The sequence below is a fragment of the Mchenga conophoros genome, linkage group LG18 (assembly GCF_057382185.1).
Source record: "Mchenga conophoros isolate Kocher_MC1m ecotype Shallow Benthic linkage group LG18, M_conophoros_male_GT1.1, whole genome shotgun sequence".
Taxonomy (NCBI): Eukaryota; Metazoa; Chordata; class Actinopteri; order Cichliformes; family Cichlidae; genus Mchenga; species Mchenga conophoros.
The window spans coordinates 26,461,678-26,488,835 of NC_140543.1; the positions used below are offsets into that span (position 1 = coordinate 26,461,678).

The 27,158-nt window shown below is 41.2% G+C and overlaps 1 protein-coding gene and 1 long non-coding RNA gene across 2 annotated transcripts; one reads left to right on the forward strand and one right to left on the reverse strand.

The window, feature by feature from the left end:
* Positions 1-898: 898 nt before the first annotated feature.
* LOC146553986 (uncharacterized) lies at positions 899-25,651 on the reverse strand. The gene is made up of 3 exons (XR_014889487.1): positions 25,537-25,651; positions 23,478-23,572; positions 899-2,313 (listed from the first exon to the last, which is right to left on the reverse strand). It is a non-coding gene; the product is annotated as an uncharacterized LOC146553986 (long non-coding RNA).
* Positions 17,524-23,331, forward strand: LOC146553987 (phosphatidylinositol 3-kinase regulatory subunit gamma-like). Its single transcript, XM_085254451.1, has 10 exons — positions 17,524-17,873; positions 19,742-19,853; positions 19,981-20,079; positions 20,200-20,380; positions 20,468-20,584; positions 20,694-20,836; positions 20,945-21,121; positions 21,204-21,278; positions 21,396-21,566; positions 21,670-23,331. The coding sequence occupies exons 1-10, from the start codon at positions 17,822-17,824 to the stop codon at positions 21,944-21,946; spliced, it is 1,404 nt and encodes a 467-aa protein (XP_085110577.1). The 5' UTR covers positions 17,524-17,821; the 3' UTR covers positions 21,947-23,331.
* Positions 25,652-27,158: the final 1,507 nt, after the last annotated feature.

The following is a 27,158-nucleotide window of genomic DNA, read 5'->3' on the forward strand; positions in this document are numbered from 1 at the left end:
GATCACAAATATTAGTGAGACAAAAACAAGAAACAGCTATTTAGGTAAACATGTGTCTACAGACGCAGATGTGCGAGGCTGTAGTGATGCTGTCCCACACAGTGTACAAATAGGTTAGACTGAATTTTAATGACGGCCTGCACAGAGATCTAACTGCAGGAAGCTGCAACAGGACTAAATCCTTTCGCTCTTAGTGACTCAATACTGCCACCTGCTGAATAAAGTTACTCAAGCCTTACAGAAGTTACACTCAGAGGCCACTTTATTAGGTACACCTGTGCAAACTATTGCTGTTTAGTATTTGATTTAAATATATTCAGTTTTATTCATATATAGCACCAATACACAACAACAGTGGCCCCCAAGTTGCTTTATGTTGTAAGGTCAAGACTCTACAATATTAGAGAGAAAACCCCAAGAAAGGTAGGCTGAGGGAGGGGCAGCCATCTGCTGTGAGTATCTGGGGGCTGAGGGGAGACAGGAGAGAAAAGAGAAGACATTACTTTGGTAATTAAGTGGTAATAACGTACTATTTCCACATTATTACCTTCTTGTTTCAATCCTATGTCCCCACTATTTCCACATCTTGTCCAGCTAAGCTATGACTTTTTAATTTGTAATTTTTTTATTTTTTTTTTTAGCTCTGATGAACTTTACACTGCACCTTCACTTTAATGTATTATCATAATATGTCACAAAACAGTCTTTCCATTGCTCCATTCAACCTTTAAGTGTGAGTTTCAGAACTGGTTGAAACAGTTTTCATGTGCCACTGTCACTTTCTGGATAGACTGCGTGCTGTAATTGCTATTATTTAAACTATATCACATGTCTGTCATTCCCTCCCAAGAGCCATTATTTTATTCCGCCTATGAAAAGAGGCATAGAGGCCATGTTTCTGCTGCAGGGCAAAAGTGTAATTTTCTAGTTTCTTCAATCATTTTAGGAGATTAAAGGACAAACAGTCATTTACTCCACCGCGTTATCATCTGATAGATACATGGGTTTAAAAGTGAGACATAAAAAAATAATACTTGATGTTTAATCGTTCATTCAGTCATCACATTTACACTGATATACAAAACAGTTCATATAAGATCCATGTTACAAATAGTGACTGAACAGGCTCAGGGTGAGGCAGTGCTTAAATTAATGCTCGGCCTATATTCTATCTTTAAAAGTACCGCACCTTCCAAGTAGAAAGACTAGAACGACATAACATCAACAAACAGAACAGCAACAATACTCTCACATATGACGCTCAAAAATATATTTGTAGAACATTTGTTTGCAGACTGCAAGTGAATTGCACATTTTTATGCACATATCAGCATCAACAACAGAAATACATCTTCATTTAATCTCTTTCTTTGCTTTTTTTTTTTTTTTTTACAGTCAACTTACAAAAATCTGACAAAACATATTTACTTTCCCGTAGTCAGAAAAACCTTTGTACGCAGTTTGGGAGTAACTTTGATTTCGCTTTAAACATTATTTGCATTACTTTCAAAAACAACAAATCATTGAAATTAGTTATATGGGACCTCAGAAACAGTGGCTCAGAGTGATCGTAATAATCAGCCTTGTTAATGAGTCATATTTTAAAAGATCCCCACAGTTCCAACAGTAAGCAAAATGAGGACGTATAAGTGAACAGTAAATTATATGTAGGGCACTGCAATCTAATACATTCTTAATTTGATATTTTAGCTATAATATAATGTTGTTTACATGTTCATTTATAATCAGTCACAGCATCTAAATATTTGACATCATAGACTGCTTAAAAAATGCTTTTAATATGCACCCACCTCGGCCTATTAACTCTAAAAAACTGATTGTGGAAGTGCAAGAAATAAAACATTAATAGATGGCAAATGAGGCCTGGCTACGGTGGCTTTTGTCTGATATTTATTAAATACTTTCTTAAGCAGATTGGTTACTTTTTTTATTTATTTATATATAAACCAGAAAACAGCTTCTTTTCGATTCTCCTCCATTTTCCCCTCTAGTCTTCTTTTTATTTTTACAAAAAAGGAGAAAAAAGTGAAAAAACGAACATCAAAGCAAACATATCGCCATAAAAGAACCACCAGTTGTCTGGAGAAACTAGACATCATGTGAAACGAGTGGCTGCAAAATCAAAGACCTCCAAACAAAAAATAAACTGCTACATAAATCGCTCTGTGCTTCTTCCCCTCCAGCACCTGTTTTTATGAAGCCGATAACAAAGAGACTTTGAGTGTTCATGGAAGCTTTGCAGTGTGTCCTGGTCCTCTCTTAAAGTCACAGACTCGTGGATGTCAGCTGAGCCTGTGGGAAAAACAAAAGACGTACTGCAACTGCACGCTTTCTCTTGTGACCCGAATGCTACAAAATGCGATCAACACGCAAAACCAAGCTGTAACTTTTTACACTGTCCTTGTTTGAAAATGCAGACGTTTTAGCAGGGAATGTCACAGTATAGGTGTCTTTAGGCAACGGTGTGATGGGATTTTCCTCATTGTTCCACTAGATGGCACACCAGCACCATCACACAGCATAACATGTAATAAACCCAGACAGGGTTGGTTGTGACCGTGAGGCAAATGAATCTGTTCTCCATTTTTTCCCCCCATTAATGAAAATATGGCTGAAGTCATGTGGTAAAGAAACCTGCAGCTAACATCGTTGAGTCTGCATATTCTGATGCAAGAGATGTGATTTTGAATGTTAGGATGGACTAAGCGTGCCACCGAAAGGTGTGCCAGACAGCTGGCGGTCCTGTGGATCAGGAGGTGGCAGTGTTATACACTGGTGAATTAGCCAATTGTCTCTGGGCAGAAAAGGCTGGGAGTACAGAGGGACATGGTGAAGGGGGAAAAGGAGCAAAGTGGATGATGTAATCATTTAAAGGAACATTCACCAAAAAATAAAAAAATTAATACAATCAACACATGGTTCAAGTAAAGCTGAAATTATAACATTTGGTTAAGTTTAACTGGATCGTTTTCATGATTGATTACTCATAAAATACAGATCGAGAGAGGCTTTATAACTTAATGTGGCTCTATTATGCTTTTCCTTATGTTCAACCATCTATATACTATATCTATATAATGTGGATTTTCACATTGATTTCAATTCATGTGGTCAGTGTGTGCATGTAATCCGTATAGACCAAAATCAGAGTTTTAGCAATTTAGATTTACATTTCCACAGTTTTATTGATTTATTTACTGTGAGCACAGCAGCCACACCCAGCTGCTGTCTGGACCTTCTGTTTACGAGAAGCAGCCAATCAGAAGAAAGTTGGCCTTTATTCTTTAAGGCCTCTTTAAGATGACCTGAGGGACTGCAGGCCCATTATAAGATAAAATAAAAGATTATTTTAAACTGTAAATTATGCAAAGTTACTCTAGAAGGTTCCAAGAGTCAAATTACTGAGTGGAAAATAACCAGTATATGCCACTTTAAAAAATGTACTTAAATATCAGAATAGTTACTAGTTAGAACTAGTTGACAATCAAATGAACTGAGTACACTGTACAAAGACATAGGTGGCGTTCACATGCTAATGCTTGGATTTAAGACTCTAATAAGCTGAACTGGATAAACAATGTAGTGGGAGTCTTGACCTATTCAGAAACAACAATTTCCTTATAAACACATATTTTGGGATACAAGTAATTAATAAAGACCTATGAAGAACTCTGAAATGGGTCAGCTTGGGTCAGCCCATAGACCACATGGGTGAACTACACAAACATAGACACGTGCAGTTAGTGTAAAATAATTCACAGTAGACGTTCACCCTGCAAAACTGAAACACAAATGTATGGTCTTAGCTGGTCTAATAGTAGACACACTCATGCAATCAAACACACACGTCGGGCATTCATATCTTGTGGGGACATCTAACTGACATAATGCTTTCCCTTACCCTAACGCTAACCATGAAAAATGAATGCCTAACCATAACCCAACTGTAACCCAACTGTACTTGTGGGGACCAGGATTTTGGTTCCCATAAGGGCTGTTGGTCCCCACAAATATATGAATACACACACACACACACACACACACACACACACACACACACACACACACACACACACACACACACACACACACACACACATCCCACATCCATATTATGTTTCAGATGTTTGCATGAAAAGTGGGTTGGCATATATGGGGAAATTAGCTATTTATTTCTGAACAAAGTTGAGTATAGTTGCACATTTTATAAATAGTGGTCTATGGGGACTGACTTGCTTTTGGGGCCACCCTCCAGCTTCCATGAACAGCATTTTTTGACACGTTTCCACGCTGGGTATATTGTACCACCCACAAAAACACAATACTAAGTATGTGCTAGGTTTGGTGTCAACTCTTATTAGGCTAGTTTAGGCTGCTCCCTTATATGCAAGGTGTCACCACAGCCCATAATGGGTTTGATCAAACCGGGAGATCCTTTGCTTGTTAGGTCATGTGCAAGGTGATGTAGGTCCAAGGTGTGACAGTAGTTCTGGCCTTAAAAATGAAAGAACCTTTTTAAAAGAGTTCAGCTACAGAGCCTCATGTAGCCTGTCAAAGAGCATGTTTTTGCAAACTCAATCAAATATATGTACAAATGCTATGAGGCCCTAGGATCTGCCTTGTTTGCATATGACCTCAGCTCCAACGCCTTAGGCTAAACAGAAACACCATCCATTATGAGGGGCGGTTAACCAGCTCTCTCCCAAATTACAGTGATTGTGGGTTCCCATTTTACTGATTTAGCGGTTGTGTGGTTCCCCATCTCATGTTACTGACTGTTATAGTAAGACATACTCACGCAGGCTGTCCTCCCCTTGTAAAAAGTGAGCAAGGCATTTGTTGGCCATTTAACAGGCACCAAGCAGGCACCAAGCTAAACACATTTAAAGATCAGCGACAGGGTCTTTTTATCTCATTTTCTTTCCTGCAAAAGCACATTTCATTTTTAACTAATACCGAATATACTGATCCGATCTGAGCGATGAAGTTCCACAGCTGCTTCATATATACAGTCCCAGGCTTCTCAGCTGAGATCTGACCACATCCTCTGACGAATGAAGGTGGAACATTTTACCACCCTGACCAAGAGGCAACTGCACAACAGGCACAGAACATTTCCTGGGCATGTACTAGATAATTGTAGGGACTGTTGTCGCTGCATGTCTCGCTGTGGCCTGATGGTGATTGGCAGCTGTGGAGAGGTATCCAGATGACACCTTAGTTATGGAGTTGACCCTGCTTTTAACCTGCTGGCACACCACCTGTCTTCACCCGACTCTGCCCACTTCCTCTCTCAGACTCTGAACTAATTCAGACAACATTTGCCCATGCACCTTGTGCTCCACTCCTCCACACCCGCCTCCACAGAGACATCTGCCCTTTTTTAATACTGACCTTTGACCACTTGGCCTAAAGATAAGTTAACCTCTGCCACCGATGGCCTGTTTAGTTAGTGCACATGTGCACAGTTTCTGAACCTGTGCATGTGTGCACTAAGTGTGTGTTTCTCTCCGTTGAACAATTGAGTTTCACACCAAAACTATTAAATGTAAAGAGCCAGAGCTCTGAATGAAAAAGAGAATTTTGTGAAAGGAACAAGTCTTGTATGAAGTGTGAATGGCTCTAATACCATTTCTCTCTCTCTCTCCCGACTTCTTGCCAGCACCAGTCAAGGGATTTTCCTTCCCACCCTCTCCTCCTGGAACACTATTTCCGGATTGTGTTGTGAGTTTACTTAGTTCGCAGAGCACCAGGGAATGACAAGCCATGGAAAACTGAGTGTGGCGATGTGGTTGGGCAGTGAGGAGGGAAAGACAGAGAAAGGGAACGTAGTGTGTGTGTGCGTGTGTGTGTATGTGTGGGAGCTGGGCAGAGAGAGGGCAAGACTTAGCTGAATCGTCAGAGACAAGCCCAAGCAACAGCCCTCACCAAAATAGCACAAGCAAGAATCTCTGTGGGTAACATAAATTTGAGCATGATGAGTGTAATCAAACTGAGAAGGGTTAGACATGCGGCATAAACTATCTTCACGACCATGTGATCTTGAGGATTTCTTTGTCACAACTGTGTGCTCGCCTCCGTACTGCCTGCTTGCCAGTCTGTTTGTTTTTCTGGCTGTCTGTGCTTCACCCAGAACATCTGAGCACACAACTATGTTTCTGCAGTCAAAGCCCCGGCTCGGGCTATTAGTGACCTGTTTACCTTTTGACATTTCCATTGCTGATAAAAGCTAACGCTCTGTGACAGGCGTAATTGTCAAAGTAGCTATACCAACTTAAGAGGCCTCTGACCTTCAAGCAACATGCTCTATCCTCGTTAGATGATCAAACAGGATTAAATCCATTCACTAAGCTCATCTTTGTTTTCACTCCAGGGGGTTTTACAGGAAGAGTGGGACCACATGAGCGAGGCGCATCTCAGCTGCCTAACATCCCACCAAATTTCACCGTAATATTTATCACTAAACAAATTAAGCTAACAAATCCATTAACGGATCTTTTTCCAAATTTTTAAAGGAACAAAATCAGCATACAGGCAGCGGCAGAGTAGTAAAATATTCTCACGGGACACTTTCCAAAGATCAAATTATCTTGTTGTGCAGCATAACCAGCATGAGTGCTGCTGATTTGAGCTCAGCATGTTAACACGGTCACTACAACAGACGCAACATGCATAGGTGTAGCGCATGAGATTTTTGTGCTCAACTGTCATCTTAAGCTGTTTTCACACATGTGCAAACTTTTCCAGACATTACCTTGCAGAGGTCCGTGTGTGGATGCAAATTGGACACTGAATGGTTTTTAATCTTAAAGCTCCCCAAAAAAATAAGATTTGTGTTATGTCCAGTTATGCACATGTGTAAATACACTGAAGGTCATTTTTACAGAAACATGTCCAGCTCCTTCATCCGAAACAAACAAAGAGTACTGATCGTAGTGCAAACACATTTGAAGAGGACAGTGTCCCGAAGTCATTTTATTTTGAGGGGGTTAGCATTTAAATATTTGCTAAATAGCACTAAATTCAAAATGCAGGCTGTTGGGAATTATTTCCCAGGTATTTGGATCGTAAAAAATGTACTGAATGAATTAATAATTAATTAATACTGATGAAAAAAGTCAGCAGGCTTTATGATGGCATACAAATTTACCAAATTCCTCCATACATCGTGACATAGTTGATGCAGGATAGCAATCTAACTGCAAAATGACATGAGGACTCAGCAACCTTGCTTTTATATGGAAATATAACCACAACACAACCAGCTGGCAACCAGTTGAGTTGACTCCCAAACAAGTTGCCCACAATAGCACAGACGGATTGAAACATGTTGGCTATTTTTCGGGAATCATATGTTAGACAGAAATTGTTTAGATAAAAAAAACTATGTAATCATGGGGCAGTCATCAAACAACAACTAGTTTCTCCTAAGTACAGGAATTGTATCATCCTATTTCTTCTCTCATATGACCGAGTCATTAGAAAATTTCCCAGAATGTAATGTAACTGTTTGTATTGTTGCACTTATATTTCTTTTTTTTCTTAACAGTTAATATGACTACACTTAATCTGCAAAGCTACAACTCCCTGTGTAATTTGACTTTTTTCTATAAAACTCGTCAAAACCAGATGAGTTAAACAGTCTTTGGCATCATTTTTCTGGGTTACCACGACAATTTCACCTTGTGCAGTCAGCACTTTTAGAGTACAGTCATCTCTTGCACAGAATCTCCTGTGCCGACATGGAGAGTGTGGTGAAAAGGCCACAGACGCAAGCGTGAAGTGGAACGATGACAGTAGTAATTTACGTTAAATGTTATGACAACAAATGTAATCAGTATTTTGGAACACACAGTGTGGGTACAAGCTGTATTACTGATGTAAATTTGTGTTGTGTGTGGGTGGGAGGAAGTTTATGTGCCATAAATCATGTGGAGCATATTCAAATTGTTGCAGGGAGACTTGGAGGTTTCATAGACCAGGGTAATGTGACTCCTGGCGATTTTTGTTCTTTCATGACTGAGAATATTTTGTTCTGTTCTAAACCGAGTGAAATGTTTTGACTACACCAAAAGGAGATAAAAGGGGGCTGGGGTCACGTAATGGAATCTGATAAGGCTGGATTTATCTACGTGGTTAAACAGATTTAACATAACCAATTGAAATAGTTTTAAAGACCTACTTTAGTTTGCTGTACACTTGATCTTGTTAGAAGCAGTCTAATTCTATTAGCAGGGAAAATTAGGACTGATAATGCCACTCTTTACCTTCTGGGACATACATCCCAACCTTTGGCCTTAAAGCACCAAATGAAATTCCAAAGCATGACTCAGAAAATGAATTTACTTGCTGTCCTTTTGGCTCAAGGCTGTGCCATTTACACAGGTGCTAATGTTTGCGCAGGAGTTGTGTAGTTGTCGATTCTTCTGTCCTATCCTCTTATTGTTATGGCTCCCCGTCGAGTTCTTAACACATGCTGAAATAACTTCCTTAAAGCCTGTGTAAGCACATACCACTTAAGGTATTTGTATGAGAGTTTGTGCACGTGTGTGTGTGTGTGTGTGTGTGTGTGTGTGTGTGTGTGTGTGTGTGTGTGTGTGTGTGTGTGTGTGTGTGTGTACTGGCTAAAAGGAAAGGGGGCAATTTGCGTGCCGGACAGGGGTGGTTTGTTTTGTCAGCAAAATGTCAATCTGTCTTTGCAAGGTTATCCCATATGATCTTCCTAAATGCACAGTGTTTGGCTGTCCATCTGGTTGGCTGTTGAGCGCTCAAACTCCCCCATTAACACCCACCAGTGCTAGCCCATGTCTGGAGGTCCTGGCTTTTACCTCCCACCGAGAGGATATGAAAAGACCGACAAAGCTTTCCATTCTGTTCTTTTACTGTCAGATTTTTGGATCAGTGTAATCCTCAAATGGCTGCAACACGTGTACAGTGGTTTGGTTGCTCCTTAACAACTAACTTGACAACTAAACAATGCAACGGTTCTGAAAAGGGACACTCAGAAGAAGAATTTTGCACGTCCAGAAAAGATCTGGACTCTCCTGCGTTTGCACACACTCACGCAGCCAGGCAATGGCCCAACATCCCCTAAAAAAGCACATAAAACCAGATCCATCCCCTGTCCAGACTGCCTTGGGCTCCCCTAAGTTATTCAGCGTGTGCAAATGAAAGATGTGTCTTGGAACGGTGCGAGCCTCTAGGCAGAGCAGAACCTAGCTTCGCACACAGATACACACAGCAGCCCTCTGGACAAGTTTGGCACCCACACCAGCAACTGTGGGCCAAAACTCATGTTGCGTGCTAACTCGCTCCCTCCCCCATCCCCTCATGCTATCCCGCTCTGCAATTATATGCTACGCTCCCACCCAAACATGCAAGAATAGGCCTTCTCAGTCAACAGACAAACCGAGTCATTCTGTCCTCAAACCATGACATCATGACCATTTGACTTCAGCGTGAAATTCAAGCTTAATTTAACTTTGTCAGGGAAAGGGAAAAAAAAGAAGTGGTGTGTGTTACACTGGCAGACGTGCTGCAGTGGTGTGAACAGTAACTTTATGCAATTCTGGGAAGGCAATGCTAATTTATTCTCTACAATGAGGAATATGTGACTCATGGTAACCTCAGAAATCATGGATTTACTGTCTCAGGCATGCATCAGAATACAGCAGAAAAACACTCAACAAAACTCCAGCACGGGCATATTCTGAATCACTGCCTTAGTACCAACAAAACAATAATTTGGAGTGACTGTGTCGACGAATGCAGCAATTCATTAAACGTTTAGTGGTGGAGGTCATACTGTTTAAAATAGTTTTTTTTTTATTAATAATGCAATGGCAGGAATAACAATTGTTAATAAAAATCCTTCCATCTCAGTAATCACATTAAACAAGCGTGTGTCAACTTTGGTTCAAATTAATGTCAGTGGCTTCCAGCTGAAGTTTGTTGGGGTCTACACGCCCGAGAAGCACCTATCAAACTGCTGACAGCTATTGTGTGAGACACACCTCATTTTCCAAATCTGCCTCGCAACAGTGTCCTCTCCTCTGTCCTTGCCGCTCTGGGAGGGGTTCTTAATAGTGTGTGTGAGCACTTGCATGTGCATGTATATATGACAGAACCAACCGCAGGCACCTCAGCCCAGTCTTTACAACAAAGAGGTCTGGTGGTTTTCACAGCAGCCCCACTTGCTCTCCCACACACTCATAAATAACTATACAGATTCTCTGCCCTGCCCAGGGGGAGAAAAGGAGAGAAAAGAGCCATTTAGGCAGCTCCTCTCCTCTCATGCCTTCTAACTGACCCTTTCTAAGGGTCAATCAGTCCCATCACAGCTCCTTATTTTGACCCCTTCCCAACCCTCTCTCCTTGCTGACACTAACCTGAATCGTCCCAGGAGCTGTGCTATCAAGAGAATCCACTTAGGAGGCTTCGGTCATTGTGAAGGGGTCTTTAAGACTTTGGACGTCATAACACCTCACAAGCGCTCAGTCCCTTGAGCATGTGAGATGGCAGCAAGGGTCAGAGGTGAAGGTCGCAATATGGGAGGAGGGGAATAAATCCTGTAGCATGGATGACAATAGCTGCAATCCCTGCTGACAATGATGCCATTGTAGACTACGGGTTGCTTAGTGTGTCCTGGAGCTGTGCCTAATAGAGTTATAGTGCTGATGTGATGGCTGTGTAGCCAAGTAGACTAGTGTCCCTTTATACAAGGGGGGAAACTGCCCAGGAGCTTGAAAGAGGTCTCAGCTTCTCCATTTTGCCTTGCATGAAAGCCTCGGATTGTGTGTGTTTGCATGTGTCTGTGTGTGTGTGAGTGAGTGAGTGAGAGAGAGAGATAGAGAGAGAGAGAGAGAGAGAGAGAGAGAGAGGGAGAGAGAGGTTTCCAGCTATACCATTTGGTCACTGACACACATGACTCCTATTTAAAGAGCTAGATTTGACACAAATCATCACAGAAATTCTGCTGCTTAAGCTGAGGGCTGACTACAACATGACTTTTCTGTGCACAAACCAATTTGTCACACACTGTATCAAGAATAATATCATCTTTGTTTGCAGAGCTGTGAGTTTTAGAATTTACTTTCCAAGTAAAATGGAAAGGACATTCATGTCAGTTATTACTAACTGAACATCATTGGTTTTCGGAGTATTCGTCAGGCAAAACAAGCAATTTAATGCTTCTTCAAGAACATCAAGGAATTTGAATATTAATGACACCTGTTGCCACTTCAGTTTGGGAGAAGAGCAACTGTAGTCAACATCCTGTTGCTCGAGTTTGTACACAGATAATCTAGGAGAGTCATTCCTATGACTCCCATTGTACAGAAATTGGCTGCAATTCAGCCGGGGGTGCGTTAGAGATCACTCGTGAATTAGTCCTCTGTGAATGGAGCTAAACTGCTAAAATAATTATTTACACCTGTCTCTGGACAAGAAACAAAAAAACCCATCAGATTATCTGGCACCGCTCATGCTTTCACTCCGTGTGGGAACCGTCATTTGCCAAAACAGTGAGGAGAGCTAGGCCTCCATGAGACTGTCCTGCATATGTTGCAATACTGTGTTTATGTTGTGTATCTATATCACACTCTGTTTATTGAACTGGACTTACTGAGAGACCACTGTATATACACTGCATACCAGATATGACTATAAAGACTACAAAGTTGATTTGTACGTGACAAAGTAGTACACTATCCAGCCTGGCCTTGCACGCTTCATGGCTAGTACTGCAAAAAGGGAAAAGGCTAGCTGTAACTTGTGTTTATACAGTGCTTTGAAAAACTATTCTCCCCCTTTGTGAGTTCCTATTTTTTTCATATTAGTCACACTTCCATGTTTCAGATCATGAAAGTAATATGAATGTCTAATATTAGACAAAGATAAATAACTAAATATAAAATGCAGTTTTTAAATGATGATTTCATTATTTAAGGGAAAAGAGATAACCAAATCTACCTGCCCCCGTGTGAAAAAAGTAATTATCGCCTAACCCTAATAACTGGTTGTGGCAGCAAGAACTGCCACCAAGCAGTCAATCAACTGGCAGTGAGTCATTCACATTCACATGTGAATGAATTTTGGCCCACTCTTCTCTGCAGAATTTTTTTTAAATCCAGTTATATTGGAGGCCTTTCCAGCATAAACAAACTTTTTAAGGTCATGCCAAACCATCTCAATCTGATTTAAGTCCTGGCTTTGACTAGACCACTCCAAAACTCTGATGGATGCTGTTTTTGTCCTGTCTCTTTCCTATTGTTGAATCATGAACTCTGACCTTAACCGAAGCCAGCGAGGCCTGGATGGAAAATAATAACAAATGTTGGAGGGAGTAAATACTTTTTCACTATGATGTTCAACATATAATATGAGCTGATAAAGTATTTTTTTAAAGTCAGCATGATGAGCTTGGTCATTTATAAATTAGCCAAACTTCTTCACTTAACATTATTTTGCTACATTAGATAACATCTAGCTGGTTTGCGTGGTAATCAGCCAAAAGAAAGACACAGTATGTTTTCCATAAACATCTATGGGTCTTTTTGCAACCAAGGCATCACATCCTGGCCATTAAAAAGAATGCAGGTTTAAGCACCTCTATGTTAGCTTTGCTTTTCAGACCCAGAAGCTACATTCACATTTTATACTGCACATGGTTTAATCTAGGTAATGTTAGTCCTATTTCCGGGGAAAAGTGCTAACTAACATAGCAGCTTGCTGGCTAACCATATCTTGATTCCTTGCCAACGCTGCCTCAAGCGAACTGCTGGTTGAACCAACATCTTTTTCTGTTGCTTTGTCTTTATATGGACTTTGTGTTTCACTGGGCGCTAAATGTATGTCATTATTAGTGATTATTGGACTCTATTGCTAAGATAACTTTAGCTAATGTTGCTTACTGTTGATTATTCCATTACAGATTAACTTGGAAATCCAAATTACCTAGTTTTCAATTGTAATGTTAATCTAGAGTGGCTCCTCAACTCGGATTTCCTACTCAAAAAGTGGGAGCAACCCCACCAACCAAGAGTTAACAATCTAAAATTGTGGCAGTGAATATAAACAGTAGTAAAACTGTAAAACTTAAAGTTAAACTGACCAAGCTCTATCCATAAATGTGTTGTAGCTGTGTTTTTGATAGTGATACATGAATGGCTCTAACTCAGAACCAAAGCAAGGCCTGTTTTTTCTTGCTTTTCCCACTTTACTACTGGAATGCACTAACTCAAGAGTGATATCACTCGGGAGTTCTGAAATCTGACTTCCAACATATCTGAAAAACAATATTACTGGATGTGGAATAGAGGCACTGAGGAGTAAGTTACATACGTAAGAATTGTGTTGTTCACATTGGAAACTGTTCACAGAATATTATAGGCAACTGAATAAGTCACAGAAAGTCTAACTTTAAACATTGTTTTACAATTATTTTTCAGCTTGACAGTAATGACAAAAAGTACATGAAAGGTTGTTTTTCTGTATTTCTGATATTTGAAACACTTGGGAAAAAAAGTGATCATCATCTTATTCAGCAACAAAATTTTGTTACTTGCAGCCCAATTACCTACATGGATCCATACCTATACTTATATGATAGAAGGACAAGAAATGACAGCATGTCATGGATTCATTTGGCATTAGGGTTTCATCTCCAGTCTTGATTTGGCTCACCACAGAGCCGGGGAAAGCCTCAGCTCAGAGAAACAGAATCAATCAATCAATCAATCAAAGCTTTATTCGTCACATGCAGGTTGCCCTGCAGTGAAATGGGACACCCCCCCCCCCCCCCCCGACCTTACACATATAGCACAAACATTACATGGGGATACAGGTCGGAGATTGGTAGAATCAGAGAAAAAAACATTGAAATGTACACTACAGTGGGGAAAGTACAAGAGGAAAAAGAGACCCCTACTCATGCTGCTGATACCACTGAATAGTCATCTTCTGCATAAGTAAGACACCGAACTAGCAGATATTATGAGGTGACATGCCACAAGGACCTCAGTTGTCACCTCGGTTAATAAGATTAGGCTCTGACGGTATGGAGTGACAGATGATGAGAGGTAGGCATGACCTCTAGGAGATAATTCAGAGGACGGAGAAAGAGAGGGGCAGCACTGGAGCATTTGGAAAAATGATATGTCCGTTTTCCTGATGTCTATAGTAACAGTAGCCTCCAATTTAACATTCCATCCATCAAACACTGGTTTTATTTTTTTCCTCTTTTTTCCTCTTTTTGGCTTCTCTTTGACCTCCCTAAAAGAACAAGCTATGTTTCCCAGGGCCCAGCTATTTGAAGCTCATAGTTTTGGTCATCCAAGGTTTTTCTGTTCCAACTCAAGCCGTTCAGACACTGTCCCCACTTACATTTCCTCAATGGCAGGGTCCTGGGGTCCAGACCATAGCCGCCCTACACTCTGCCCACAGTTGAGTTGCCTCTGGCAGGACTGCTGCGTGCTTTGTGTGCTGGTTCTGGCTGCGGATCAGGGAAATCCCACAGTCTCTCCATGGTGAATATCGTACGCCCTGCCAAGGCCATTATGCATCCCTTCAATGGCCGTGAATAGTAGCACACTACAGTACAGAAGGTTTAAGAGAAGTGCAGTTTGCTCAGGGCTACAGTGCAAGACCATGACACAGATACTGACACTGGTGAACTGAACTAAGAAATGATTTCTCCATACTGTGTCAGCCCACACTGCACTATAGAGGAATATAAAAAAACATCTGATTAATAACGTTCCTTAACAAAGTCTAAACAATCATTATTCTAAAAAAACACGAGATTATTCCACTAAGTCCAGTATTGCTTGTTTGACTTATTGTGGCTGAGTGAATACCAGCAGGAGGACTATCATGTAAACACTTAACACTCTTAAATATGGGGATTGACACTCATTTCATAATTTCCCTAGAGTTAACATATAGCGCACCATAATCACACTGATCTAACAATCTCTATGAGACCAAACCAATCATATTTCCCAATCTCCTGGGTTCCAGTTAACAGCTGCAATAAAATATATGTTGTTTTCACCTTGTGAGTCTGTGATCACTTTTACATATAAACTGTGAAAAATGTAAGATAATCACATGGGACATTTCCTGCACTCACTTTTATGCACGTGTAGAGGACACAAGAGATCACTAGAAATTCTCTGGTTTAGGGAGCACACATCACACTTCACTGGGTTGCTTTGAATTAGTCAATAACCTGCGCACGTGGGCACAACTGGACATCACACAGAGTTTGTACCGGGCCACGTTTGAATTTATTGGTGGTCCAACTCATTAGTGCTAAGTACTCGTGTAATAAATGTAGGGATGACTGCATATGGATCTGGAGGCATTGCAGCTGGTGTGATCGATTCATAAAATTGTCTCTAGTTTATTTACATTTCTTTTCCTGTCAGAAATTAAAAACTATAATTTAGCTGACACCCACTTTCCTTACTGCTTAAAATGGACTTTCTCTTGTTTGTCAGATTAGTGTCAAAATTTAAACCTAACAAAATAAAACTTGAGCTGTTTTCTGCACAGAGAAACATCTGCCTATTAATTTAAAGCTCGTGCACAGTGTTTCCCAGCACTACCACAATCTGGTGGCATACTGCAGTGGTGGATATCAAGATGAGTCACATCAGCTAGCAGGCAGCTGGCAGGCTTGCAGTATCAGCCTATCCTGTTAATCTTCCGATTAGTCTTCACTGATCCCATCAGGACTGCCTGGATCTGGGGTGCAGAGCCTAAAGGTTTATCCCACAGGACAGCCCTCCCTCTCCCTGATCATTACACGTACACACAACGAATGCGACTGACGCACAGGGAACACACAGCATAACCTAATTAGTTCAACTTTTTCTAATGCTGATCAAGAAGCAACACATCCGCAACACAGAGCCCAGAGACCCACTGTCCCCCTGCTAACATATCTGGAGCTCCAGCTGTCTTCTGTTTCAGGAGGGTGGTGGCTGTGAAATGTGTCACAGAGGTCAGACCCTGAAGTTAAAGGGGGCAAATTCTGTGCTCTTCTGACACTGTGGTAGTGGGAGTGGGGGGGAAGGGGAAGCAGCCGAGTAGTACGCCATGACAAACTTCAAGGCTTCTTCAAGTATGGGGGCACCGGGAGCACACAAACACTCAGACATGTGTGAGCACCCAGTTACATAGCTGCTGTACGGTGGATGTAAGGCCTGAGAAACATGCCAACATCCCACAGACATCAATCAGAAAGTTAAACTCAGATTCAGTGCAACAAGCAAATTACAGACTAATGTGAATTTTATTATACAAGTTAATAATCTCAATTTGTGTTTGCTTAAATGACCCACATCCACCTATAATCGTGCTTTTTGTTGTCTTAACAAGGTTGATCATGGCAGCTAGTTCAGTGTTTCTTGGGTAAAGACTGGATACAGGAAAGAATCAACTTACTGATGGGAAAAAGGAATGCTGGAGGCAATTACCTCCCCTGACTTTCTAAACTTGGGTCAAAAGGGGAGTGGCTATAAACGCCTGGACACCAACAGAGGCAGACCTCTGACCAAGCGGGCCTTGTTTCACTCTCTCTCTCTCTCTCTCTCTCTGTAGCCACTAAGTTCAACTGGTGGAAGAGGCCATGGCTGTTTAAATTTACAGCACAATGTCATTCTGTGTCATGAGCAAACTACAATGTGTGTATTCATCCACTCCGAACACATAAGAGGACAGTACTGTTAATACTCTGGCCATTTTTAGCATATGAGGCAAGAAATAGCAAAATGTGTCACTGTAAAATAACCACTTCTTTCAGACCTAAAGTGTACAGGTGGTTACACACCTGCTATCTTTAACTGGATGATCTCACAGCAGCAGTAATTATGAGCGGTGTCAGCCAAGATGCCATTTACTGTTGCTGAACGTGTCTGGCAAGCTCAACAAGAATATAATACTTACTTGCCAACTAGGAAACTACAAAAGGTGTTTTAGCCAACCAAGTTTAATTATGCTAAAACCTGTAACAGGACATTGTTTTCTTAGAATGTGTTCACTTATCAATAAACTGGAGCAACCATAATGGCTGAAACTGCTCTAATTCTTGATTGCTTAAAAGATACACGTTAAATATTTTCATTTCGTAATTTTAACTTTAAAAAAAAATCCATTCATGTACAGCAAAGGATTTTTCAGCTGTTAGGGCAAAGCTTGAGGAGATCTGAATGAAACGGTCTGGAATGTACTATTACACTTTTAGGGGTTCGTGGATGTTATGTGGAAAACGCCATATATCTGCTTACACAATTTACTTATTTAAGTGCATATATGTTCATTTTCATTTAAAACGCTTACTTTTAAATAATTACGTAGGATACATTTCAATAGCTCCTTTTTGTACACGACACAGGATCCCAACAAGAAAAAGAACACCCCTACTGTGGTAGCAGCTTGGACTGTACCAAGATGATGTTACGAACAGCCCTTTAAAGTCGCTCCACTTCCCAGATGAACTAGAGCGCCGCCACACAGTGAGAAGGCACGGACTGACAATCTATTATGTCTGAAAATGGTCTCTGTTTAGAAAGGCGATTTAAGAACACTAAATTTTTGACTGTGGGATGCTTATGGACGCGGAATCCAAGGAGTTATCTTTTTATTCACTTAAATGTAGGACGTGGCGTCTGCGAATACTCTTAAGTAGCCTAGCTTAAATTAGGTTAAAAGAAACGTGCATTTTTTTTATTATTATTATTTTGCTCAGACTTGCGAAGACAACAGCGGCAACCTGGACTACTCTAGTGAAACAGGAATGATTTATCCTCCCGAAGGTTTATTCTACATCGAAATGGACCAAGCACCAGGTAAGTTAGGGTTAAAACCAGCCATTATCTGATCTGCGGGGGGTCGGGGAGCGTTTTATCAATGCCCGCTTTCTTCTTCTTTTTTTCTTATCGGTTAATATCTGTTAGTAAAGCTGACATCTGAGAAAATGCTGTGCAGGTGTCGGCAAAGCGTTGCAATGGTCAGGTCCTCAGTGCTGCGCTCTCCCAGTGGCATTGCCCAGGCATGCATAGCGCAATTCACTTGGCAATTACGTAATACCTTTCGGAGAACCAGGCGCAGTGGCTTGCCTCTTTTCTTTTGTCTCGGCACATATGGCAAACTTTGACAGGGATGCACGGCGGCTTTGCGTTGTCCCACTAAACCTAAACGACACGTACCCAAACGTGTGCGGCAGAGGAAAGAGTGCATTTTATAGAGAATATAGTCGCGAGTGCGTTAATGAACGACCGCTTTGTTCTCCACTGCAGCCAGCCGTGGTTAATTTGCTCGCTAGCTCAGAAAGTAGGCTACAGGCAGCTCGTCTCATGACTTAGCTCCGATAAACTCGCCTGCAGCTTATTTTGTAGCCTGTTTTGCTTTTGCGTTGTTACTGCGCCGAAAACGTTTAGCGAATGTGCTGTAGCCGATTTGAGTTATGTTAATTGAATTTGGCCAATTGATTAGTAAAAAAAACTGCGTCAGAGTCCTTAGCCTTAATACATTTATTTAATTTACGAATAGCTATACTAAGTGGGCTACAGTTAATTAAGTAGCTTGCAGGAGAGGTTTATGAGAGCTGAAAATCTGTGACGACAATACAGGGTGTAGGAAGCACAACAAAAATGAAAACAGTGGGTCAGCCAGTTTGTGTTGTGTGCGTTTCAGACTTTTAATTTGGCATCTTTTTTTAAATAATTTCTTGCATGCATTGCTAGTGCATGTACTAGTGCAAGCATGTGGCGTTTGGAAGCCGGTGGAGTGTTTTTTGGCAGGACTCCGTGGAAGGAAGAGGAGGGGGGAAAGGTGTGCAGACTTAAATTTTTTTGCAGAGTTCAGGAGCCGCAGCGTTTCACTGAACTGCTGCACCTGTCTTTTGTTTATTTTTGAGGTCAGGAGGAGGGGGGGTGGAAGGTGAGCGGATGGTGGGAGAAAGCCACACTTTCCCCTGTGTGAGGGTGCTCTTGTATTCTCCCTAACTGCCTCGTGAAAGGCACTTTTGTCCTGCAGTGAAATATATCGCCCTTCACTCCTCTTGATGCGGTTTCCCCTCGTTTTTCATTTTTAAGGAAAACGCTTAGTCTTCAAGCCAGAGTCACGGATCCCCCCCCTCCCTCTTCCTCCCTTCAGGGTTGATGGAAAACTTATGATCTCTAAGCTCGCAATGGTTATAAAATGAAAAGGGTGGTCCAAGAGACTCAAAATATAATTTATAGCCTATTAAATGCCAGTCATGCAATTCAGGACAGTGCCAGAGGCAAACTTTAGAGAATGGACTTTAATTTATTTCACAAGAGTTGGATACTGGTTAGTGTATAATGGATTTTATAATTAAAGTATTTGGAATAATTAATTAAAAAAAACAAATTTAATAGTTAACTCATAAGCTACATTTCTATTTTTAGTAATGACAGCACTGAAGATCTTGGTAATGATTTGGCAACTTGGAAACTTGCCCGGGCATGTTCTCAGATCTTGTCAGGCTTCATCAAGCAAGGGTGTTACAAACTGTGTGTGCCTCATTTGCTGGCTGGATGGATGGGGAGGGGGGGGGGTCATAATATTGAAGGGGTCGTGTTTACAGTAACTGCTTAAGTAGATCTTGTGGCAGATTATTGTGTTAAATTCTCTAAGAAAAGAGGGGAAAATTTGCATTTCATTCCATGCTCGTTTTGTCTTTCGCATGCAGCTCTCCCTCCCAGGTCAACAAAGCCACCATCTTCCACCATGAACAGCAACTGCCTTTCGCCTCCTGCGCATTCGCTACAGGACGCTGAATGGTACTGGGGTGACATAACAAGGTAAAGGATGAGAACATCCGCAGTCCTTCAGCAAATATCCCATCCTTTCAAAGGTCTCGTGTGATGTTTTGATTGTTAAACATATTGGCACGTTGAATTCCGTTAAGCATTAACTGACTTCCCACAGGGAGGAGGTAAACGAGAAGCTCCGAGACACACCTGATGGCTCCTTTCTGGTGCGCGATGCATCCACAAAGCTGCAGGGAGACTTTACGCTGACATTAAGGTAAGATGAAGAGAAGAGGAGCACAGTGATTCCAAGCGCAGCGCTAAAAGAAAATATTAATGGTGAGGTTTAAATTGTATTTTGCACTGATCTAATTTTTTTCTCTACTCAAATTTTTAGAAAAGACGGGCACAACAAGCTGATCAAGATTTACCACCGTGACGGGAAGTATGGCTTCTCAGACCCTCTCACATTCACGTCGGTGGTGGAGCTCATTTGGTACTATGAGCACCATCCGTTGGTGGAATATAATGCCTCACTGGATCTGATGCTTACCCATCCTGTGTCCCGTTTCCAGCAGGTTCGTGAGTAAATACAAATGTATTTCTTTTTACTTTATAAACACAAGGATACGCGTCGTCTAAGCAAATGAAATTTCTGCGTTTAGGTGAAAGAGGACAGTGTGGATGTGACTGGAAGAAAGCTTAAGGAGGTCCACAGTCAGTACCAAGAGAAATCAAAGGAGTTTGATCGTCTCTACGAAGCCTTCACAAAGACCTCACAGGTTAAAAATGCAGCCTTTTTAAAATAAAATAAATCTTTTCTTAATGGTCTGATTTACTTTTAACAAATGCCTGAGTCTTTTCTGAATGGATATACTCTGTATGACACAGGAGATCCAGATGAAGCGCACGGCGATAGAGGCTTTTAATGAGACTATGATGATCTTTGAGGAGCAGTGTCGTGAGCAGGAGCGCTACGGAGAAGAGTTTGAGAGAAGCAGCCATTTGGAGGGAATTGACAAAGATTTGGAGAGGTACTTCATTGCACAGTGGCCGGGGGGGGGCTCTTAAAATGTGGGTGCATTTTGCACATAAACCCCTAAACTCTGGTCACACCTGTGACCTGTCCTTTCCCTCATCAGCTTTCTGATACACTACGAGAAGCTGAAGTGCCGTCTCGCAGAGATCTATGACAGCAAAATTCATTTAGAGGAAGACTTGAGGACGCAGGTGGAGGATTACAGAGAGACGGACAGGAAGATTAACAACCTGCGGCCAGACCTCATCCAGCTACGTATCATGAGAGACCAGTACCTCAAGTAAGTGGCATCAGAATATTGTTTTGTGGCATTTGTGGTAACAATCATTAGGGATTATAATGTTTAGTTTTTCTTCTTGCAGCTGGCTTAATCACAAAGGCGTACGGCAGAAACGCATAAATGATTGGCTGGGGGCACATAACGACAGCCTTGATGAGTAAGTTTAAACACATTCTTTATTTTAATATAAAAACATTAATTTTAATTAATAAATATAACTTGTTAATGGAAGACAGAATTGAAAGAGACATGACAACCACCCTCTTTCTTTCAGTACGTATGTGCTAAAGGGAGATGAGAAGAATTTGCCACATCAGGATGAGACGAGCTGGTTTGTTGGTGAACTGAGTCGGACGCAGGCAGAGGAGATGCTTCAAGGCAAAGTCCCTGGAACATTTCTGATCCGCGAGAGCAGCAAACAGGGATGTTACGCCTGCTCCGTTGTGTAAGTCCAGCATTTTGGCCCCAAAAAATGGAATCTGTTTGAGATGCTTGTTGCTCTTGATTTGATCACATGACACTTACAGATGTCCTTCTTTCCGTTAAAGCGTAAACGAAGAAGTCAAGCATTGCATGATCTACAGCACACCGCACGGATACGGCTTTGCCGAGCCCTATGATGTCCACTGTTCACTGAAAGACCTTGTCCTGCACTATCGCCTGCACTCATTAGTGCAACACAATGACGCCCTGGATGTGCGGCTGTCACATCCGGTGCACGCCAAAGCTGCAGCCACACCTTCACAGCACGCAGAGGAACAACACAAACTGATACAGACTCCAAAACACACATCGGGGATGGCCCCTGCCGCTCCGGAGATGTAATCCAGTGGTGACAGACAAAAGGACATGTTTACTGCGAGAGACTGCATCAGGGTGCATTGTATAGAAATTTTTTTTTTTTTTTTTTGCACTACAGTGATTCCAACGGTTTTATGAATGGGATTTCACAGAAGTGGAACCGCAACTTGAATGTCAGCTTGAATTATTTTTTTTTAATTTTTTTTAAGACTGTTTTAAGCTTTCAGCTTTTTTTTTTTTTTTTTTTTTTTTTGTGTACTTCATTTATTGCCATTTGTTTAACACACACCTTTTGGGTAGGGGTGCTGACCACCTGAGATCTACTCACTGACATCAGGTGCTGCACTTTTTCTTTAAGCCAAGAATTCACATTGCTAGAGATGTTTTGAGTTAAACTGTTCAGTTTTTAAAATTGGATTAAATATTGGATTATTACTACAAAGTGCTTTTGTGGGGGTGGGGTGGGGGAATGGTGTAAACATGTAGTTTCATCCAGGTGGTTTGGAGGGCCAAGTAATTTTTTTTTTTTTTTTTTTTTTTTTTGGGGGGGGGGTAAAATGCCACATGAATTTGTGAAACATTGCGGTGCATCTTGGTTATTTCCACCCCCCTTTTTTTCTCTTTTTTTTTTTTTTTTTTTTTTTAAATAAACTGACATTCATATACAGTGGATAATTATGTAGCATTAACATCCTGTAGAATACCATAGTAAGAGCATATACCCATTGACCAAAACACTAAATATTGAGCAGAACTACATCCCTGTTTAGTCCAGTAATTGCATTTGGGCAAGGGTAGGGCAGTTTATGTACACCTGCTGATCAAAACGTAATCTGAAGTACTGTATGTTATATTCTGTTACTCAAAGAAGTATAAGCTTTTTGTATTCTATATATATTTTTTCTATAAACATGCCACAAGATGAAAGTGCAATCCAACAGTATTTCTATTGTTGCAATGTATGATGACGGTGGTGGTGGTGGTGAAGGTATTGTTGTTGCAAGAGGTTGACATTTGCCACAAAAATGCACTCTTTAGTGGCCTCCAATGTTTGTGTGAACTGCCAGAGGTCCGGAAGTATCCTGCCTCAATTACTTGAACTGTGGCATTGCTTGAGCTATGAATGTTTTTTTTTTCCATGACATGCAGCCTACATAGCTTAAGAGGAAAGGAATCCATGTTGAACTTGGCACATTTTTCGAGTTTGAGGACAATAGACGCTCTGTACAGAGACATAATAAAAGTGTATTTCTAAAGGTTGCTTTATGGAAGTAGGTTGTTTAAGCCTCTTAAAATAATCAAACTTCACTGGGGGACTGAGGAAATTCCTCAGGTGACGCTAAGCAATGTGAGATCCTGACCTTTTTCTTGCTGAAAGACAATAAACTGATGATGGTTTTGTCAACTAATTCGAGTCTGTTGCTAACACTGTTCAAGAAACACTTTTTAAAAATTATTATTCACATTAATCATAAAAAGGTTGAAGGCAGCTTTGTTATTTTTCTAAGTGCTGTTAAAGTTCCAGTGACCAAAACTATGCTTAACACTAACTTACGTTGGGTTTACAGTCTTTACTGAAGCCGTGGTAGTCCAATGAGCTTATCTTTGAGTTTGCCAAGGTGGGAGACAGCGAGGGCACTGGAGGACATGCTGCAGACAGATGGGAGAGAAAGGAAGCGATAAAGACAATAGCAGGATGTGCGCAGGCTCTTCCGTACTCAGCCTGACTGCCGTTGAGTCACTCCAAAAAATTTTTTAGGAACATGCTTTGCATGGCTCTCACATGCATTTTCAAATTTTTGATCCTTCTGTAAAGGAAAAAAAAGGAAATTAACATTTGGTACTTGAGAGCAGCTTGGGGTTTTTTCCTTCTAGGTTTATCACACAGTCGGCATCACCCCTGTCTGACAATTACACTGAATTTGCTAATTTCACCAGTGCAAAATCCTCAGAAAAACACATGTATTGCCACTGGGGTGTATGATGATAATGTTGACCCTGGATGACACCACCACTGGCCACCTGTGTGACCACAGCAACAGGTGGCCTCTTTCAACCATCACAGAAGGTCTGTGTTAGGTAAGGATTAATGAGGTGCAGAGGGCAGGGATGTACTGGGGGAGAGTTCCAGGCCACGGATTACTACCTCTTACCCGTGTCAGCATGGAGAGTGGGTGGACACGCAGTATGCAAACCTGGCTAGGACTCACCAGACGCAGTGTAGCTAGATAGATAGCACCACAGCCCTCGAATGGTAAGAGTCACATCATGTCTCATTCACTCCAATTGATTTTTTTTTTCACCAATTGCATATCATGGAGCCTTGCTACCATTCCTGAAATTTAGCAACATACCTGTGGCATAGAGATATAGCAGCACAGAAGTTTGAATTGCATTTAAAAAAATTTAAGTTGTTTAAAAAACAAGAACATATTTGTGGATTATTCACCAACAAATTGGTAGATTTTGGATAGGTTAACTGATGTTAGATTAAATCACAAAAACTCATATTAGCAACCAAGAACAATTGTTGAGTAATTGCAAATGACTTTATCTTAATGTTATTTCATCCAGCATTATGAAATCAAGCTCCAAAACTTGACTTTTGCAGGGTCGGTCAAGTGAAATATTACCTAAATATAACAATTCTATTTATTTTTGTTTATATAGTGCCAAATCATAACGGCAGTCACCTCAAGGCGCTTTCAACAAATGTATTCACGGTGGGAATTACCTAATGTTATAAAATAACAATTGCATAACATAAATGAGAAACTATTCTAAATGCCTAAATAAATGCATTTGATTGTATTATCTATGTTATATTAATCCTGTATTGTGGAATCAGTATATATTGATTGCACAAATTCAAGTGACACTTGACACACTTTAACATCAGCAGCTAATTATCTCCAATAACTTGAGCTGGGTAATAAAAACTACACCTCATCTGATGATGCATTTACCTAAATAAAGATTTAGCCTGAAGACTGGGCTTTTACATCTTTCCCCGCTTCTTACTTTTGTCATAACCCGAACATTAGGCTTTGCAGTGCTCTGGTCTTTGTTTGTAGCGCTGCCTCTCTATATTCACATATATTCCAAGTGGCCGCTAAGCACTTCCGTAGTCTTACTATTCGAGGGCTCTGGATAGGACAGAGTGTACCAATGAGTCACCCTCAGGCGGCTGCTTGAGTGTCCCAAAGACAGGGAGAGGGTGGGAAGAAAAATATGTGGGGCAGGAAGGAGAGGAGAGAAAGTGCAGGGCCTATTTCTCTCACTGCTGGTTATTAAAATGAAGGCTTGAAAGGTCAAGCTGGGCCTTTTCTACATTTTCTTTGCACATAAAATACACTGCCACATGGCTATGACCCCAAAACTATAAGCTTTTATAGCAGTTTGGCTATCACTGCTAACATCTACTTTCGCCTGGCTTCCAGCTATAAGAGTTGAACGTATGTAAAAACCCAGCCCCCCCTACATATTTTTACTCAGAGGCCCTCTCCCTCCACTTTTTTTTCTTGTCAGCACACCTCAGTGCTACAACTCGCTTACTAGTTCTCAATTTAAATAAGTCCCGACTGGAGTAGAGGGGGGGTAGCAGAACGAATTACCTTTGGAGTCACGCCTAAAACACACACACCATCAACTGTCTTGCAGGCTTTCAGAAAAAAAAGGTTTTCGCTTTCAGTTTGCAGCAGCCAATCGCGTCGCTCCTCTCCTCTGTCTCCGTCCGATTCCACGGTTTCACGCTACGCGATCAGCCAATGGCAGTCCGAGACCAGCCGCAGGTTAGCCAATCAGCAGTCAGTTGCTATGTTGGAAGCAGAATCGATAAGAGGGATTTTTTCCCCCTCTCTGTTTTTTTTTTTTTACAAGCTCACAATATAGCTGGCTTATAGGCTGAAGGCAGGAGATCCTGTTGCCTGCCAACAAGCATGTAGGCAACAGACTGAACCATTAAACACCATGCAGACACATTTCCTTTGATACCGCCACAAATAACAGCTTAGATGTCACTATGCTGTGTATGTGTCTGTACACACACACATACATCTCAGGAAGAAAGTTAACAGGTTGGATTCCCGACCCCCACTGAGCTGTTGAAGTCATGGAAAAGAAAATTGTTTGAGCCTGGGCGAATTATGGTCAATGATGCACATCAAAGTTTCTGAGTGAAAATGATGTTGTGAGTTTGTCCCTTTTTTTGTTTTCCCCCTCTTTCAGTACTTTTTCCTCCAGTGACTCGGTCCGTCTAAGGAGAAAAACGCCCCATATTGTTACAAATCCAAATGTATGCAATGCTATACTTGGTGCTGTACATATTCATCACAATATTAAGGTCAGTAATTTCTGGATTAGATTGTTAAGCCATATGTTCTCCCAGTGACCCAGAACGGTCGAGATTTCTTGCTGTGGGCTACTGGTATGTGTCCTCAAGCAAAATGTAAACAAAAATCACACTAACCTAATCAGTTTGGAAAAAGATGCAGTTATTGTATAAGTTAACCTGTATTTGAAGTTGACTTTTAGAAACTGAAATCAAACTTTAATGATTGGATGTGCTCAGTTGGAAATAGCATTAGTCCTGGATACAAGTTGATCTAAAATAACGAGTTATTATTGGCATATATTTTGCTATAACTGAGTGACCTCTGGTAGCTTTGATTTGAACAAAGAGACTCGGATCGCACTGAAACAGGAGCGGACACTGATCCAGCTCAGACACAGGGATGAGACACAATCAGACACAATGCTGTTTGTTGACAAACCATCAAGATCCAGAACCACAGCCAAATCAGATTTTCAGATACCGCCTTAGACCAGGGATGGGCGATCCCTCCAGTTTTAAAACAGGTAGAGCAGGACGCCCTCAGCGACAGTTGGGGTGATTTTCCTTCCTCCTACTTCATGCAATATTATGTTGTGCTATTTCTTAAGGGAAGGTGGGGGTGGGGGAATCGTTTCTAAAGCTGGACAATCTCATTGTGGTACTTCAGCTCTCAAATAGATTAAAAAAGAAGAAAACAAGAAGCAGCAGCAAGGCACGTGGCCAGAAAACTAAAGTGGCACAAGACTGACAGACACTGCTTGGTCTGAAAACATAAGGCTGATGATGATGATGGTGGTGGTAAAGGAACGAAGGAGTTACACACAAAGACTGCAGCAAGAAGGAAAGTTCACTATTAAGTATCTGCTACAAGTTAGAAGAATATCACACAGATTCTCCCATCAT

What these genes read in the sequence shown, in the direction of transcription:
- LOC146553987 (XM_085254451.1), top strand. Translation starts at nt 17,822, where the DNA reads ATGATTTATCCTCCCGAAGGTTTATTCTACATCGAAATGGACCAAGCA. An exon ending in ATTGACAAAGATTTGGAGAG is followed by an intron (nt 20,837 to 20,944) that starts GTACTTCATTGC and finishes TTCCCTCATCAG; the next exon opens with CTTTCTGATACACTACGAGA. An exon ending in CATAACGACAGCCTTGATGA is followed by an intron (nt 21,279 to 21,395) that starts GTAAGTTTAAAC and finishes TCTTTCTTTCAG; the next exon opens with TACGTATGTGCTAAAGGGAG.